The 14134-nt window shown below is 34.9% G+C and overlaps 1 protein-coding gene across 2 annotated transcripts in view; it reads left to right on the top strand.

The window, feature by feature from the left end:
• Window positions 1–14134, top strand: part of GPM6A (glycoprotein M6A) — a 127105-nt gene that overhangs the window by 102212 nt on the left and 10759 nt on the right. For both annotated transcript variants that reach the window (XM_074905779.1, XM_074905780.1), the window contains 2 exons: window positions 11739–11892; window positions 14037–14113. In XM_074905779.1, the coding sequence (XP_074761880.1) occupies window positions 11739–11892; window positions 14037–14113 (231 nt within the window). The remainder of the gene's footprint in view (window positions 1–11738; window positions 11893–14036; window positions 14114–14134) is intronic.

Raw genomic sequence — 14134 nt, 5'->3', positions numbered from 1 at the left:
ATTTCTTGTTTTGAAGAATTAAAATGACAAAAATGGCTCCACATGAAAACCACCTTTGTAAAAATCCAGTTGTGACTATGATTTCACATCAAATTTTCTGATGTCTTCCCAAATACCAGTTTAGTGTGTTAAAGTCTGCAAATTAAGTCCTTCTGCTTTACCATTGTCACCAATTATTTCTTATTAGTATTTTGCATGAGTATATTTATTATGTCTGTGACTAAACCTATTAGGAAAATGGAAGGAAAAAAACAACAAAAAAATGTCAAGGAGGAAAAGCTCGTTTTAACTTGGTATGGACAAGCTATATTTCTCTCTGGAAATCTGAAATGTAACATTTTTCTCTTTCTTAACAAGATATTCTTCAAAAAGCAGTCTTTTAAGAACATCGAAACACAACATCTACAGAAGTTTTTCATGTGCCTTTCCTGACCTCCTTCCTTCATTGTGACTAGCACACTTTTTAGTTCTAATTTTTTTTAGGATTTTTTTTTGCCTGAAGTAATGCAAAAAGAAATAGCAGCCTAGCCTTTGCAGTGATTGCATAGTTGATTAACCAGCCTCTGTGAGGATTTGGAGGCCTAGCACCCAAGTCATGTCAGTGCCGCTGCGGATGTACCCTCTCACATCTGAGAGACGGCCTGTGGAAGGTGACAGTGAAGAGTCTCACTGGCAGTGTTTTCAGAATTAATTTCTGTGAAAAGTAAAACAAAAGAAAACCAAAAGTGGTATAACATTGCCAGTCACATTTGAGAAGGGATGGTTGTGGTTTTAGTCATTATTTTTCAATGCCTGTACATGCTTTTAGATAATTAAAAAAACAATTATATATACTTGTGCTGCAGCATCATTAGTGAAGAATGGGAGACAGATCTGAGGCCAACTGTGCCACTGTTCATATATTTGAAATTTAGTACCCTTCCTATTTATATTCAGCTAGCTTAATCATGGAAAACCTCATTTATGCCTTGTTTTAGAATGTCTGCTTACAGAGTCAATAAGAAAGAAATACAAATGAGCCTTTTTTCCTTGAAAAATTTTACTCTTATGAAAATTTTATGCTATGAAATGGGAAAGCAGTTCTTTTTATTTCATCAGAAAACACTGAATGAAGATTTTATCCTAGCAGTTGTATTTCTTATCTTTGTATCCTACCTTTTAAAAGAAACGTGTTAAGGCTCTAGAGAAAGATGTTTTATATTCTAAGTTGCACTAGCTAATATATCTTCTGTTTCTTTGGTATTTAGGAACCTTTTATTTTAATGAGTGAAAGGGATTTTTCAGCCTTTGAAAATTATACTGGCTACCTGAATACCTATGTGCTATTTGACCCTTGGTTCTTAAATGCTTAAACTAAAACTTGGACTTTCCAAAATATTCTCAAATTTTATTTTGCAAGAAAAACCATGGAAGCTCCACAAATGTTTTGAAAAAACATCTGTAAAGGATGTAAATTTGTCACTTCATCTCGCCCTTACCAGACCAGTTATTCTAGAGGCAGTGAAACTGCATCATATTGACATCTGATTCTTTGTGTAACAGGAGGAACGGAGTTCAGTGCAGGCTCAGCTGGCTTTCCCACCCAGAACAGATGCATCATTTCTGAATGCTAGAAGTGAAGCTCTCCTTTCTGAAAATCAAATACCATATCTGTATATTCTGGTGGCAAAATGCTGAGCTGACAGCCAGAGAGGCCTTCCTTCTGATTTGAATACTGGTGTATGAGGAATGCAGAATGCTTCATACCACTGCTGCTTCATTTATGAGAAGTAAAGGACCTCTCCAAGACAGTAGATGTATCGTTGTGTCTAGAATCCCTTAATCTGATCTTAAATAAGGAAAGTGTCTAACAAAACTCTTATCCCAATACATACTAAATAGTGAATACCATACAAGTAGTTTCAGACACTAACATGGGAAATGGGGAAGGTGAGATTCATATGGTGGTCTGACCTTTCAGACTGCATAGTTAAAAAACAGTTTAATGAATTATTGCCACAAATACCCCAGAAGATGATGGAGAAGTTAATTTGAGAGGGAATGTATTGTGACACAGATGTGTCCCACCTAACCAGGAATGTAGGTACAGTTGTCACGAGAAGGACCTATGCTCCTTTGGTAGTTAAAGGAGAGAGAAGGTTAGAGAGACTTTCTCAGATGAAGTTAATTTTTCTGCAAGTGACTGTCCTATTTTCTGCAGAGGATAACCTTCAAGGCTTTTAAACTAGGTCTTTTATATTAAGCACTTCAGTCAACTATCTAAATTTTGTAGGATGTATCCTGCTTGAACCCTTCAACTGGAGTTTAGGTGAATAACATTTGCTATCTAAACACTGCTAGAGTTAGTAAATAAAATAAAACATATTAATGATTTTATAGATTTCTGGAAGTCAACTTATGTCTGGATACTTGACCAGTGATGAAATTTCTTTAGAGGATTTGGTTCTTTGTAATCTTCTGTGATTGTTCTTGAAATAGGAAGGACAAGCCATAGCAATACTTCAGAACTCAGCTGAGTGGTTAAGAGAATCTCTTTATCTTTATGCCATTACTCTCCCAACTACATTGTTAATATACATATGCTTTCTTAAAAAGAAGAATGAAAGTTATTACTTTTCTTTTTCTGTATTTGTTATACCTTTAGACATCTTTTTTAGTGAGCTCAGAGATTATTTTATTATATATTTCTAGATGCTGACTGTACTTTTGGTCTGTTTTATTTCTGTAATCTGGCCATATTGTTTTGTTTTTCTTTATACTTTCAGATTTTCTCACTTGGGGATATCACACTTACAAAATCACTCTTTCATCTGATCATTCCTCTTCTCACATAATTTACCATGTGTTTTATACACAGCCCTTTTGTTGACTGCAGTGTACATTGCTTCCTTTAATAGAGTGTGCCAGACATTCTATTATGCCTTGCCAGTAACTTCTCAGCTTCTCTTGGTCTTGCTGCTCACTGACAGAATTTTTATCGGTGATCAGCTGGACAGACTTTTTGTTCAGATTATGCTGTGAGTGTTTTGTTCACATCAAGGACAGGAATTTTCCTTGGCATGTAAGATCAGTCAATAAGTAGGTTTTTTAATGAAACTGTTTTCTAAAAATGTGCTGTCATACATTCCCAAAGTGAGTTGGACTGTGTAAGCTGTTACACTTTCTCCATGGGCTTTACCTTTCTATTATGACCATCACAAATCATTCAAGGTGATAGCTTTATTTCCCCTAAATTCAGATAATCCTTCACAGTTTTAACTTGAATGCTTCAACAAATGATCACAGTTTTCCCAGAACTTTATTCTCACCTGACTGCCTTATTCTTTTTCACTGCATTTAGATAGCTTACTCTTTTTATAGTTATTTAAACCTGTGCATGTGAGTGGCATTATCATAAATTCCCAATTTTATGGTCAAAGATGTGTCCTTTATCCATTCCTAATGGTTTATAGCCTGCTTGTTTTTCAGTTCTCCTGCTTAAAATCCACATAAACCATATACAGCTTTTTGTTCTTCATACGAACTGCATCTTCTTATTGATGATTTATAAATTCGTACTTACCACTGTAAATGGGTTTTGATATTGCTTGCCCAGGAAGAAGGAAGGAAACATAAATTTATCCCCTCACTGCTTGTATCCTTTTATTTGCATATGACGATTGGTATTCAAGTTAAGCTGGTTAGACTTAGCAAACCAGAGTATTTTTATCAATACCTCATTCAACTGAAGAGTTTTAACATTTATGGTCGCAGTTTTAGAATCCCTTGGCTGATTATTGACTATCACTTTTTGGCAAGACAGCAAATTACAAAAGAAGGTCCCTACCCCTTGATTCTTTCATAGACTTCTCAAACCCCATTAAGAAAAAGTCAGGAAAGAACACATGTTCTTATTTTTGACAGCCAAGCATTCACTTTGAGTGACAAATCTGTTCAGAGAATTTATAAGAGTATTATTTCTGCTTTCTAGTTTAAGCTTCACTGTCTTGTTCCCAAGTATAGACCATGCAAACTTCCTGAACAAAAATTGCAGTCTTGGCAATGTGAAAAATGTAAACAATCTGTATAGTGCAATCTTTTCCCAGCTGGGTGTTATCTTTTTCTGTGTATAGAAAACTTGTCATCACTGAAAAGCGAGTATGGATCAGGATTTTCTAAATAGGTTATCAGCAATTTGGAAACAAAATACCTGGAAATTTACTACTAGGACCCGCCGACATTGGCAGGGTGTGGGTCATGATGGAACTGATTATTTTAATATTTTATGTCTTTGAATTGAGTAGTTATGTGACATGAACATAGTATGAAGAACCCATGAAGCAGCATTATTTAATGAATATGTCTACTCCAGGTTTTCAAAAAGCAGTTTTAAAAACAGGCTATTTATCTTTAATCACGTTTAAATACAAAACCAGTCCCTTAGTTGTATTCCCAGAGAGTACCAAAAAGAAAAACAAAAGGAGGAGGAAAACTGTGAGAATGTGAAAATATATGCATATACATTTTGAGAAAAAGTAATTACTATCTGGAAGACTGTAAAATTAAATAGGAAATTTTGCTGCTATTAAATAGATCCAGTGCTCTGTAGGACTTCAGAAGCCTGTTGGACTACAAAAGTTATAGCTGTGCCTGAAGAACACATAAAATAACTAATGCTAACATCTTTAAGCAGCATAATTCTACAAAACCATCAACATTCTAAAGAAGATTCAGAAATAAAAAAATGTAGTGTGATTGTTCTACAAGGAAGTATAGAAAAGATAATTATAAAATCTACAGGAAAAACCTACGCTTGCATCAATGCAAAGCCATCTTTTTCAAAGTGAATATGTTGTGATAGCTAGTGGATTTGTTTACAAAACAAAGTTTCCAAAAATTAATCAATTTCTTAAAAAATCTTTCTGTATTTCTGATGCAGCTGTGGAAATCTCCTCCCCCACTGCTATCAGTAAATCAATTCAGAGTAAATCCAAAAGTAAACCAAATTTTTATAGTCATCTAAATAGTTAAAAAGCAATAGACATCGTAAGTAGAATATTTCAACCTTGAAATACTCATTTAAAGGAAACTTTAGAAAAATGTATGTGCAGATAAAAACCAGAAAGTAACAGTGAGAATTGCTTTCAATTTTGTCAAAATCAGCTTTTTATCAATCTAAAATATCTGTAGAAGGAAAATGTTTAAAAAACCCCAGAGAAAACAGTTCCATAAAACGGATGCTTCAAAATTTAAAATTTCAGGGATTTAATCATTTTCTCATAATAGATTTTGACAATCTAAGGAATGTCACATTAGCTAGCATTTAGTATATGGATGAATTGCAGTGAGGCAAACCTGAGAAGTCTGTCCTGCTATGAAGAGAAATTTAGACCAATATTGGCTATTTTTGCCCTTTTAAAAATTCTTTTTCCTCTTGAAGCAGTTGACTTGAATGCAAGCCAGGAAAAATCAACCACATGACAGTAATAGCAGAGCATGAAATGTATCCATGTTTCAACAAGACTCTTGGAGCTATGCCTGGGCGTATAATATGTCAGAGAGAGAAATAGGATGAACATGTTTTGTAAAGGCAATAATAAATGTCCAACAAGTGATCGTAAGCAATGAGAGTGATATTTTAGACCAAGCAGAAAAGATTTTTTAAGTGTGTATTTTCTGTGATTTATAGTGAATTTAGTGGTCACATCAGAATACCAGTCTCCTTCTTCCAGCAGTATTATATGTAAAATGAGATAAGTTGAAACAGTTTTGCTTCATCTTTTACTTCTGTTCAGGAATGAGGTATGAATGTAGACAATGCTAGTTAATGCAGAAATGAGAATGTTAGAGGAGGCCATTTGATTGTGAGCTTCTTAATGCCCATCTTAAACATATCTAGATTTCATACTGTGTGTGAAAGGGTGTATGAATACCGAGAGAGGTTGGCTATGGTGGCAAAGGATGATCTGTAACATGTTAAGCAATGATATATCAATTAGTTTAAAGATATCTGTGTAGTTTTATCAATTTCTGATTTATTTAGGTTTAAATAAATAAGAATAATATTGCTGGCTCTAGACAACCTAACATTTGTAATTAAGCAGCAAAGGCTGGTTTAGGTTCTGCAATGTTAAAACCCTTTCCAGAGGAGCTCATCGAGTTTTTGACGTGCTCTCTCATATTTGCATAGGGGGAACTATGCATTTAAGATGCTGTTGCAAAAAATATTGAGAGGAGGTTGAAGTATTTATGTAGAGGTTCTTCTTTCAAATTGCAAAAATTGAAAAATTCTGTTGGATTAATTCTGAACCTCCCAAAATTTAAAAGAACTAAACACCTGTAATTTAAGAATACAGATTGTGAACAAGAACAGAATACCTAATATTTAGAATAATCCATGATAAAAGTTTATTGGTCAGTAGTCTGAACCCTATAGAAAATTGAATGCAAATAAACAATAAGTCCGAGGTAGGGACACATGTAGTACTTTTAAGTCTGACTTCTTGTAAACCACAGAAAGAACTATGCACTCTATCAGTACAATTTCATCAAGAAAAAGTTCGTCATTTCAGAAAATACGTGGGAACTGCAATGATTAATTTAAAAGACTATGCAAATGTGTTTATGCAGAACGTGCATGGAGTAAGGAAACAGTAGCATTAAGGAATTTCTTCTCAGAAAAATGGACAAAACTGAGGCAGAAGGCCTGAGAGCCAAAGGTCATTTATGAATTTAAAGCTGGGCAAGGTGCTAAAGCTAAATAAGTTTTTATTAGTATTGAAATTAAATCTATAGATGATTGAAAGTGAATGTGATATTAGAGAGACAGGGCAGTTCAGGAAGAAATTGAAAAGATGTTCCAGCTGATGCTTCTGAACTGCCATCAAAGGACACCCGGGGCCTTGTTCTGACATGGCATTGGAAACCTGCACCCAGAACCATGACTGCACAGCGCACTGCGGAGGTGAGGGGCCTCCCAGTCTTCCAGTTAGAGGCAGCAAGGTGATGTCCTGCACTGACAGGGTTCCACAGTGAAGCATAATAGGCTTTTGGCAGGATGGAGGTGTATGAGTTTTGTAGATACAGTTTTGATCTCTGGCAAAAACTGAATTTCTGAGCCTGGGAAGAGGTTTGGGAGGAACTTCTTAAGATTGTCAAGCTGAAAGTAAACAATGAAGTTTTGTGTGTGTGTGTGTATGTTTTACAACTCTCTGAGTTGAGAGATCACGTCAGGGAGTTCGTATAAAGTAAGTATATGATTAAATTGAGAGGAAGTGTAAATGTAAGTAAATAGTTTGGAAAAAAGATAAAATTACATGGCAACATTAGGTTTCTGGAGTTAAATTTTATTCAGGCACTTCTGAATTTGTTGCTATTTTTCTGTAATTTTTTTTGGTAGTAAGCAGCAGTGTCATATAATAAAATGACTGGAGTTTACTTTTTTCAACCCACTTCTCTGTATTAACAGTGACTTTTTTATATGATTTCACTGTCTGTATCCCTAGGGTCACTGAGCCAATCATACAATGCTTCTTCAGGGGTATTGAAATATTTATAACAAAACTAAACCAAGAACAGTGTTTGAAATTCAATGAATGGGCTTTTCATGGGACAAGTACCCATACTTTTTAAAAAGAAAGCAGTAACTGAAATCTTGGTCTTATTAAATAAATAGGATTTGGGTAATGTTTTCAGTGGAAACAGGATTTCAACCAGCTATGACCACCATGAAAGCTGTTGTGCTGTATAGACAATATTTTAGAACATGCCCTGAAATATCTACTTCTTGATATTGATCTGTGCAGCAGATTGTTTTTTAAAATCTTTCCAGAAGCGTTGATGATTTGCTTACTTTGATAATTTATGGTTCAGGAAAGGTGTTACTGGCAATGAAAGCTTATAAAATCTGTCAAGAGAGTTTTACCAGCCATGATATTGGTACAAAAAATTAACTACTACAAAGGTTAAAGGTTTCTTTTGTTCAAATAATTATTTACTTTAGCTGTCCTTTCCTAATGTGAACTGAGTATCAATTAGTGAGCTTTTATCTTCATATTTTGGTAGATGAATTTCACTACCACTTCCAGTTTGTTCTGGGTTTATGTGTTTGGCTTCTTACAGTGAAAACTGAACTGATCAGAGAAAGTAATTTTCACTACCAATGCAATACATAGCATCCTAAGGAACAAACTGTGATATCTCTTTAAGATGCTGTACTGCTATTTCATAAATCTTTGGCTTGTCACGTAGAAGAATGCTACTTCAAAGGAGAAAGATCCCTTTGAATCTCAGGAGATTGTGTTCTGAATTTAATTCCTGGAGTGAACAGGCTCCTTAAGCATTTCTTGTAAGGTCTCTAGAGCAAAGAGGGAATATTGTAATAGAAGAGAAAATGATCTTAAAAAAGTACTTTAGTATATCACCTGTGGTTTAAAAAAAATAATAATAATTAATTATTTCATTCAATTATAACAAGAATTTATAAGCTAGTACCTCCTATTGCTAGAAACTAATAACTCGTTGTGCAAGGTTAACTTTTTGCTTTTTACCACCCTCAGAGCAGAAAGTGTATTATTGCACAGATCACATTTTTGTGATTTGCTTCACTGATATCAGTGATAGCACCTTCCAGGAATAACTCGTATCTACCAAGTGATTTAATGTGAAGTTTTGCATTTTAGTTATGTTTACATGAAACAAATAAGATTTGTTTATTTTATTCCCCTTCATCTTGCTGCTATGACATGAATTTGGGCATGTCATTGGCCACTGGCTCTTCAGTCAAAAGTGACTGAGGAAGGAAAAATAAAGTTCTTTGTTTTCTAAAATGAAATCAACATTTGATTCGCTTTTTCTAAGATACTCACCCAAACAGATTCATGTTTTTAAAAGAGAATCCCTTCCATAAATAAGCAAGCAATTCTCTCTAAGAAGGTAGCTCTTGTGACTCTCAGCAGCTATAATCTGACAGATTTCTCCTGCTCTTATTCTATGCCCAAGGCAGATTTTTTGGGGGGCTAAGAAGCTCTGTTTTTTCCCCTGTTTGCCCTACCAATGCTTTGTATTATCTCAGTACAGATTTTAAGCAAGCAAGGATACAGAGGTTTCATACCTACTACAGATCAGAATATTAACAGATATTAAATAGGAATTGTAATCCTCATAGTAAGGATGGTCTTTTTCCTGCATTTGGTAGTAATCACAGAATAGGAAGATTCTTGAATCTGTACAGAGCCCAGTCTTAAAAACAATTACTACTGTTCAGTAATATAACTAATATTAAAGATTTAGTTCTCCATTAAATTATTATGCATCTACTTCACTGTGAGAGACGTACTAAATTTATTAAATACTTAGTTCAGAAATTCTAGAAGAAACCTCAGAAATAAGGCCCCTGGCTTACCTGTTTTTGGCAAACTCTTAGAATAACTAAAGAGGTTGGTTTTACTTTTAAAATACTTCTAGAATATAGTAAACTGAGAATTTAAAGGCTGTTCTGAGAACACATAGTGAGCCTTCATTCTTATTTCTTGCTCCTGCCTTAGAAAAACTGAGTACAACTTTTTAGCTTGATAATAAATTAAGATCAGACATGGCATTTTTGTTGGGAATTCATAGCCCTGAAGTGAATCTACATTTCCAAGTAATTTTCCAAGTAATTATTTGTAAATGAGTGCCTGGGGTTGAACCAGATGTTGTCTCATTAACTTTAACACTAATATGGAGAGAAAAAAAAATAATAAAGGAGCAATAATGAAAAAAATAAATAGGAGTGTGTACAGAGCAGTATTTACTTGTATTGACTATTTTTTCTGCAATAGATGGAACAAAATTTCCATTATATAAAATAACTGACACACAGAAAAGTCTGATGTAACATTCAAGGGTGTATATTTATTATATATTTGCTATTACTTTCTCTATTTTATCAGTTGGTTTTCTAGTAATAGTGTTTTGGGAAAAAATTGAAAAGGAAGACAGCCATTATCTGCATGAATACATTTTCAAAAATCTTTAAACATAGATTAGACACATCAGTTTCCTTTTTAAACTTGTTTGATGTTATGGGAAAAGTTGAAATGGTTCATAACTTACAGACTAGTAGGAAAAGCTGAAGTGTTGAGTACTAAATAAATAAAATGTTAGAAAGCAGATATCCAGAGTATTAAATGGAATACTTCTATTCTTTATTCCACTTTATCTTTTACTTTCCTGCATCCTTCTGATAATTATTTTTAGTGCTATAAACTCTCCAGCCTTTCAGACTACTGCTGAAAGACTCATCTACCTAGGGACAATCAGGAAAATTAATCTGAATTGAATTTTAAACTGGATTAATTAAACTACATTAAATCCCTGTGTAAATAGACTACCTCAGAAATAAAATGGCTTTTATTTAATATTCTTTGGAAGTGAGTTAAAGTAAATCAAATTAAGGTCTCTAACATTGCTTGAGAATGTCCATCCCATGACTTCAAACTAACAATACTACCTCACCTAAATTTCAAACCTTTTGTTGTTTGGGAATGTGGACAAGCCACTTGTCTAGCAATTTTTATTACCATTTGCACACTTTTGAGTCTGACCTTATTTGATTTCCATAACTAAAATATGTATTTATATTAGGCTTTTTCCTTTATCACCTGATGTGAGAGAACTTACATTAAAAAAGAACTAGAAAATGTCTTCCATTTCCCCCTTATTAACTCATTAAGATTTCATTTTAAGCAGATTATGGACTATCTTATTTAGCTTTTTAAAATAGCTTATTTCTTATTCTCAGGATCAATGTTTTTCTGTGGTAGAAAAATGATAGTGTGCTCAAATAGTTTTGTTTCAGTAATGTATTTAGATTTATTGTCATTTCCAAAGCCATCAAATCTTGGGGCTATTTCATATCTTCTCCACAGGATAAAACGAAAAGGTAATTTACTGATGAACGTGCCCGCTAGTCATCTCAGGATAGCATCAGAGTAGGAATCTAGCATGCTTATATATTTACAGAAGCTGGGTGTGCCAGCATAACTGTGGGCCCTAAAGGCAAGTAGAGTTCAATGCCTCCTACAAGCAGATCGCTATACTCATGGCTAAAAAAGAAAATCTGTAGTCTTTGGAGAACACGTTGCAAAGCATGTTATTTAATGCATTTCTTATTACAGAGTTAAGCACCCTAGTTTGTTCTGAAAGATCAATTCCCTTGTATGTAGACTCCCAATTTGTCTAAGTACAGAAACAAAATGACAAATATATTGTCTCATTGGATCAATGCAAAATGAATTTACCAGTGAGACTCTGTGGCAGCCATGGATAATGACTCGTTTTTATTAAGACCTGTATTTCATTCTTATTTTTTGCGTCATGATTGATAGTGGAAAAAAAAAAACAAACATGTGGCCTCCTGTCTTAACTATGGAGTGGAGAGAGAAAGATTTGCTTCACAAAGCATGCAGCTGTCTGTGCTTCAGATGTGGTATTTTGAATTAATCATAGGCCCAGTAGTGACAGGAATGTAGAGTAAGCTTACACCTCTGGAAGCATAACTGCTTGTTCTTCAGAAACATCATGTTAGTTCTTCATCACTCACTTTGACCAGATCATGAATTGATTATCAGAACAAAACTATAATTTAAATAAGGACCGAAACAGACAAAACCAGTCATAAATGTGTTTGTTACTTCTCTGTGGATCCTCTTTTTGCAGTGGAGTATCAGTTAAGTTTTGACTTACTACTGGTTTTGTTTTTCCCTCTTTTATTGCAGTTTATAATGCTGACATACATCTTTATGTTGGCCTGGCTTGGTGTTACAGCTTTCACTTCTCTGCCTGTTTACATGTACTTCAATCTGTGGACCATTTGCCGAAATGCCACTGTAGTGGATGGAGCTAATCTTTGCTTGGATCTTCGCCAGTATGGTATGTGAATGAAGAGCACTAAATATATAAAGCAAGCTTTCACGAAAGAAAGCGTTGCATTGTTTTTCTTCCATGTATCTGAAATGAACTGTTTCCGTGTTTCTGAAACAATTGTTAAGCATCTCTTTCTATCCTGTTACCCAGTAGACAAGGCAGCATATTACAGATGCACTCCATTTCCAGGCCTGACAAAATTGAATCAACATTTTCCATCTTCCCGGAGTACTGAAAATTTGGCTTGGGCCTTCTGTTTAGTCTCTTCTTTTGGTATTGCTGGAACTTGTCTAAAATGCTTAGTTAGTCAGTTTTCTTGGAGAATGACTCTAATCTTGTGGTAAGACAAGAACATCTGGAGATGTGAGATCCTAGGTTATCATCTGTCTCTGCAGAGGTGAATCGGGACAGGATGAGATTCATTGCTTGCAAAATTTTTGATTAAGAGCAACAATACAAATAGTTATGCTCCAAGAGGCTAGTGGAGAGAGAGCGTGGGGCTAAAGCCTGAACTGTGGAGGTTAGAATAAAGTTGGGATATACACATACATGTGTTTTGAGGGGATGTGAAATTTGAACAAAAGTGGGCTTGGAATCTTAAAAAGTCTTTAGAATTCTTGTGTTGGTGATGATAATTCAGTTCCTTTCTGCCACAAGACTGATCTGAATCTAGATGTTCTGGCCTCGTTGGTTTCTCATCCCACAGAGCTTTGGGTAATCATACTCTTGTCAGGCACTTCCTTGAGTCTTACTTTTGTTGCCTTGGCCTAAAATAAAATCTCAGTATATTTTTAATTGTTATTTTGAGATAGAAAAAAAATGTGGTATTGCTTTGGAATGAAAGAGTTTGATTCATATTAAACAGTTCACTTAACCTGAAATAAAATATTTCACATTATTGTTTTCATAAGGGGAAAAAAAAAAAAAAAATTATTGACTCCCCTCCCCCACATGACAACTGATTTGAGAAAGCAATTTCTCATCAAGAGTATTAATTCTTCTTTCTATAACCTTTTATTTTGCTAATATTCATGCCCATTTTTTATTATGTTTAAAATGTGCATAGAATGCTAACATATAAAATATGTATACTGTGAACATACATGTTCCCTGTAAATTCACTGTAAAAACACTGATTACTAATAGAAAAGAACAGTAGCACTTTTCACGTAACCAAGTTATTGCCGTTTTCTTCAAGCTAGATTTTTGATTTAGTATCCATACATTAGCTAAAGGAAACAATATAGCAGGTTCTAGTTAATCTTGCTGATAGAGGAACTGACAATAAAGTATATGTTTGGGTAATGCTTTTTTATTACTTGTGAAATAAGCTCTGTACCAGATTAACATGTCTGAAAAAAATATATGACTCATTTCTCCACATGAGGGTAGAGAATGTTTGTGAACAACATGGTAAGTGTATATACTAGTTGCAAATAATCTTCTGGTGTTTTGATTCTTGTGCTGATCAAAATCTAGAATTAAGATATATTCAAAAATGGATGAAAAATTATTATCTGCATGTTTCCTACTAGGGCTTTTACTAAACAGAGGATATGTTAGTTTTGTAATGGCTGAAATTATCATAGAATCATAGAATGGTTTGGGTTAGAAGGGACCTGAAAGATCATCCGTCTAGTTCCAACCCCCCTGCCATGGGCAGGGACACCTTCCACTAGCCCAGGTTGCCCAAAGCCCCGTCCAACCTGACCTTGAACACTGCCAGGGAGGGGGCAGCCACAGCTGCTCTGGGCAACCGGTGCCAGTGTCTCACCACCCTCAGAGTAAAGAATTTCTTCCTTATATCTAATCTGCCCTCTTTCTGTTTAAAACCACTACCCCTCATCCTACCCCTACACTCCCTGAAACAATGTCCCTCCCCACCTTCCCTGCAGGACCCCTTTAAGTACTGGGAGGCTGCTATAGGGTGTCCCCTGAGCCTTCTCCAGGCCGAACAGCCCCAACTCTCTCAGCCTGTCCTCACAGAGGAGGTGTTCCAGCCCTTGTTCATCAACAGAAAACTGATTTTGTTGTAAAACAAGTTCTTCAAAGTAGCCAAGAATGTGTATTTCTTAGCTTTTCTGGCTCGTATTAAGTCAACTGCCATGTGCTAGGAATTCTAAATACTGTGAATATTTGTTCTGCTCCAGGTATTGTAACTATTGGAGAGGAGAAGAAGGTTTGCACCACATCAGAAAGTTTCATCAAGATGTGTGACTCTAATGAGGTGAATAAATGTGATAATATT

Source organism: Athene noctua, chromosome 4 (genome assembly GCF_965140245.1).
Source record: "Athene noctua chromosome 4, bAthNoc1.hap1.1, whole genome shotgun sequence".
NCBI classification, from domain to species: Eukaryota; Metazoa; Chordata; class Aves; order Strigiformes; family Strigidae; genus Athene; species Athene noctua.
The sequence above is the reverse complement of the archived record's forward strand: the minus strand, read 5'-3'. Positions and strand labels throughout refer to the sequence as shown.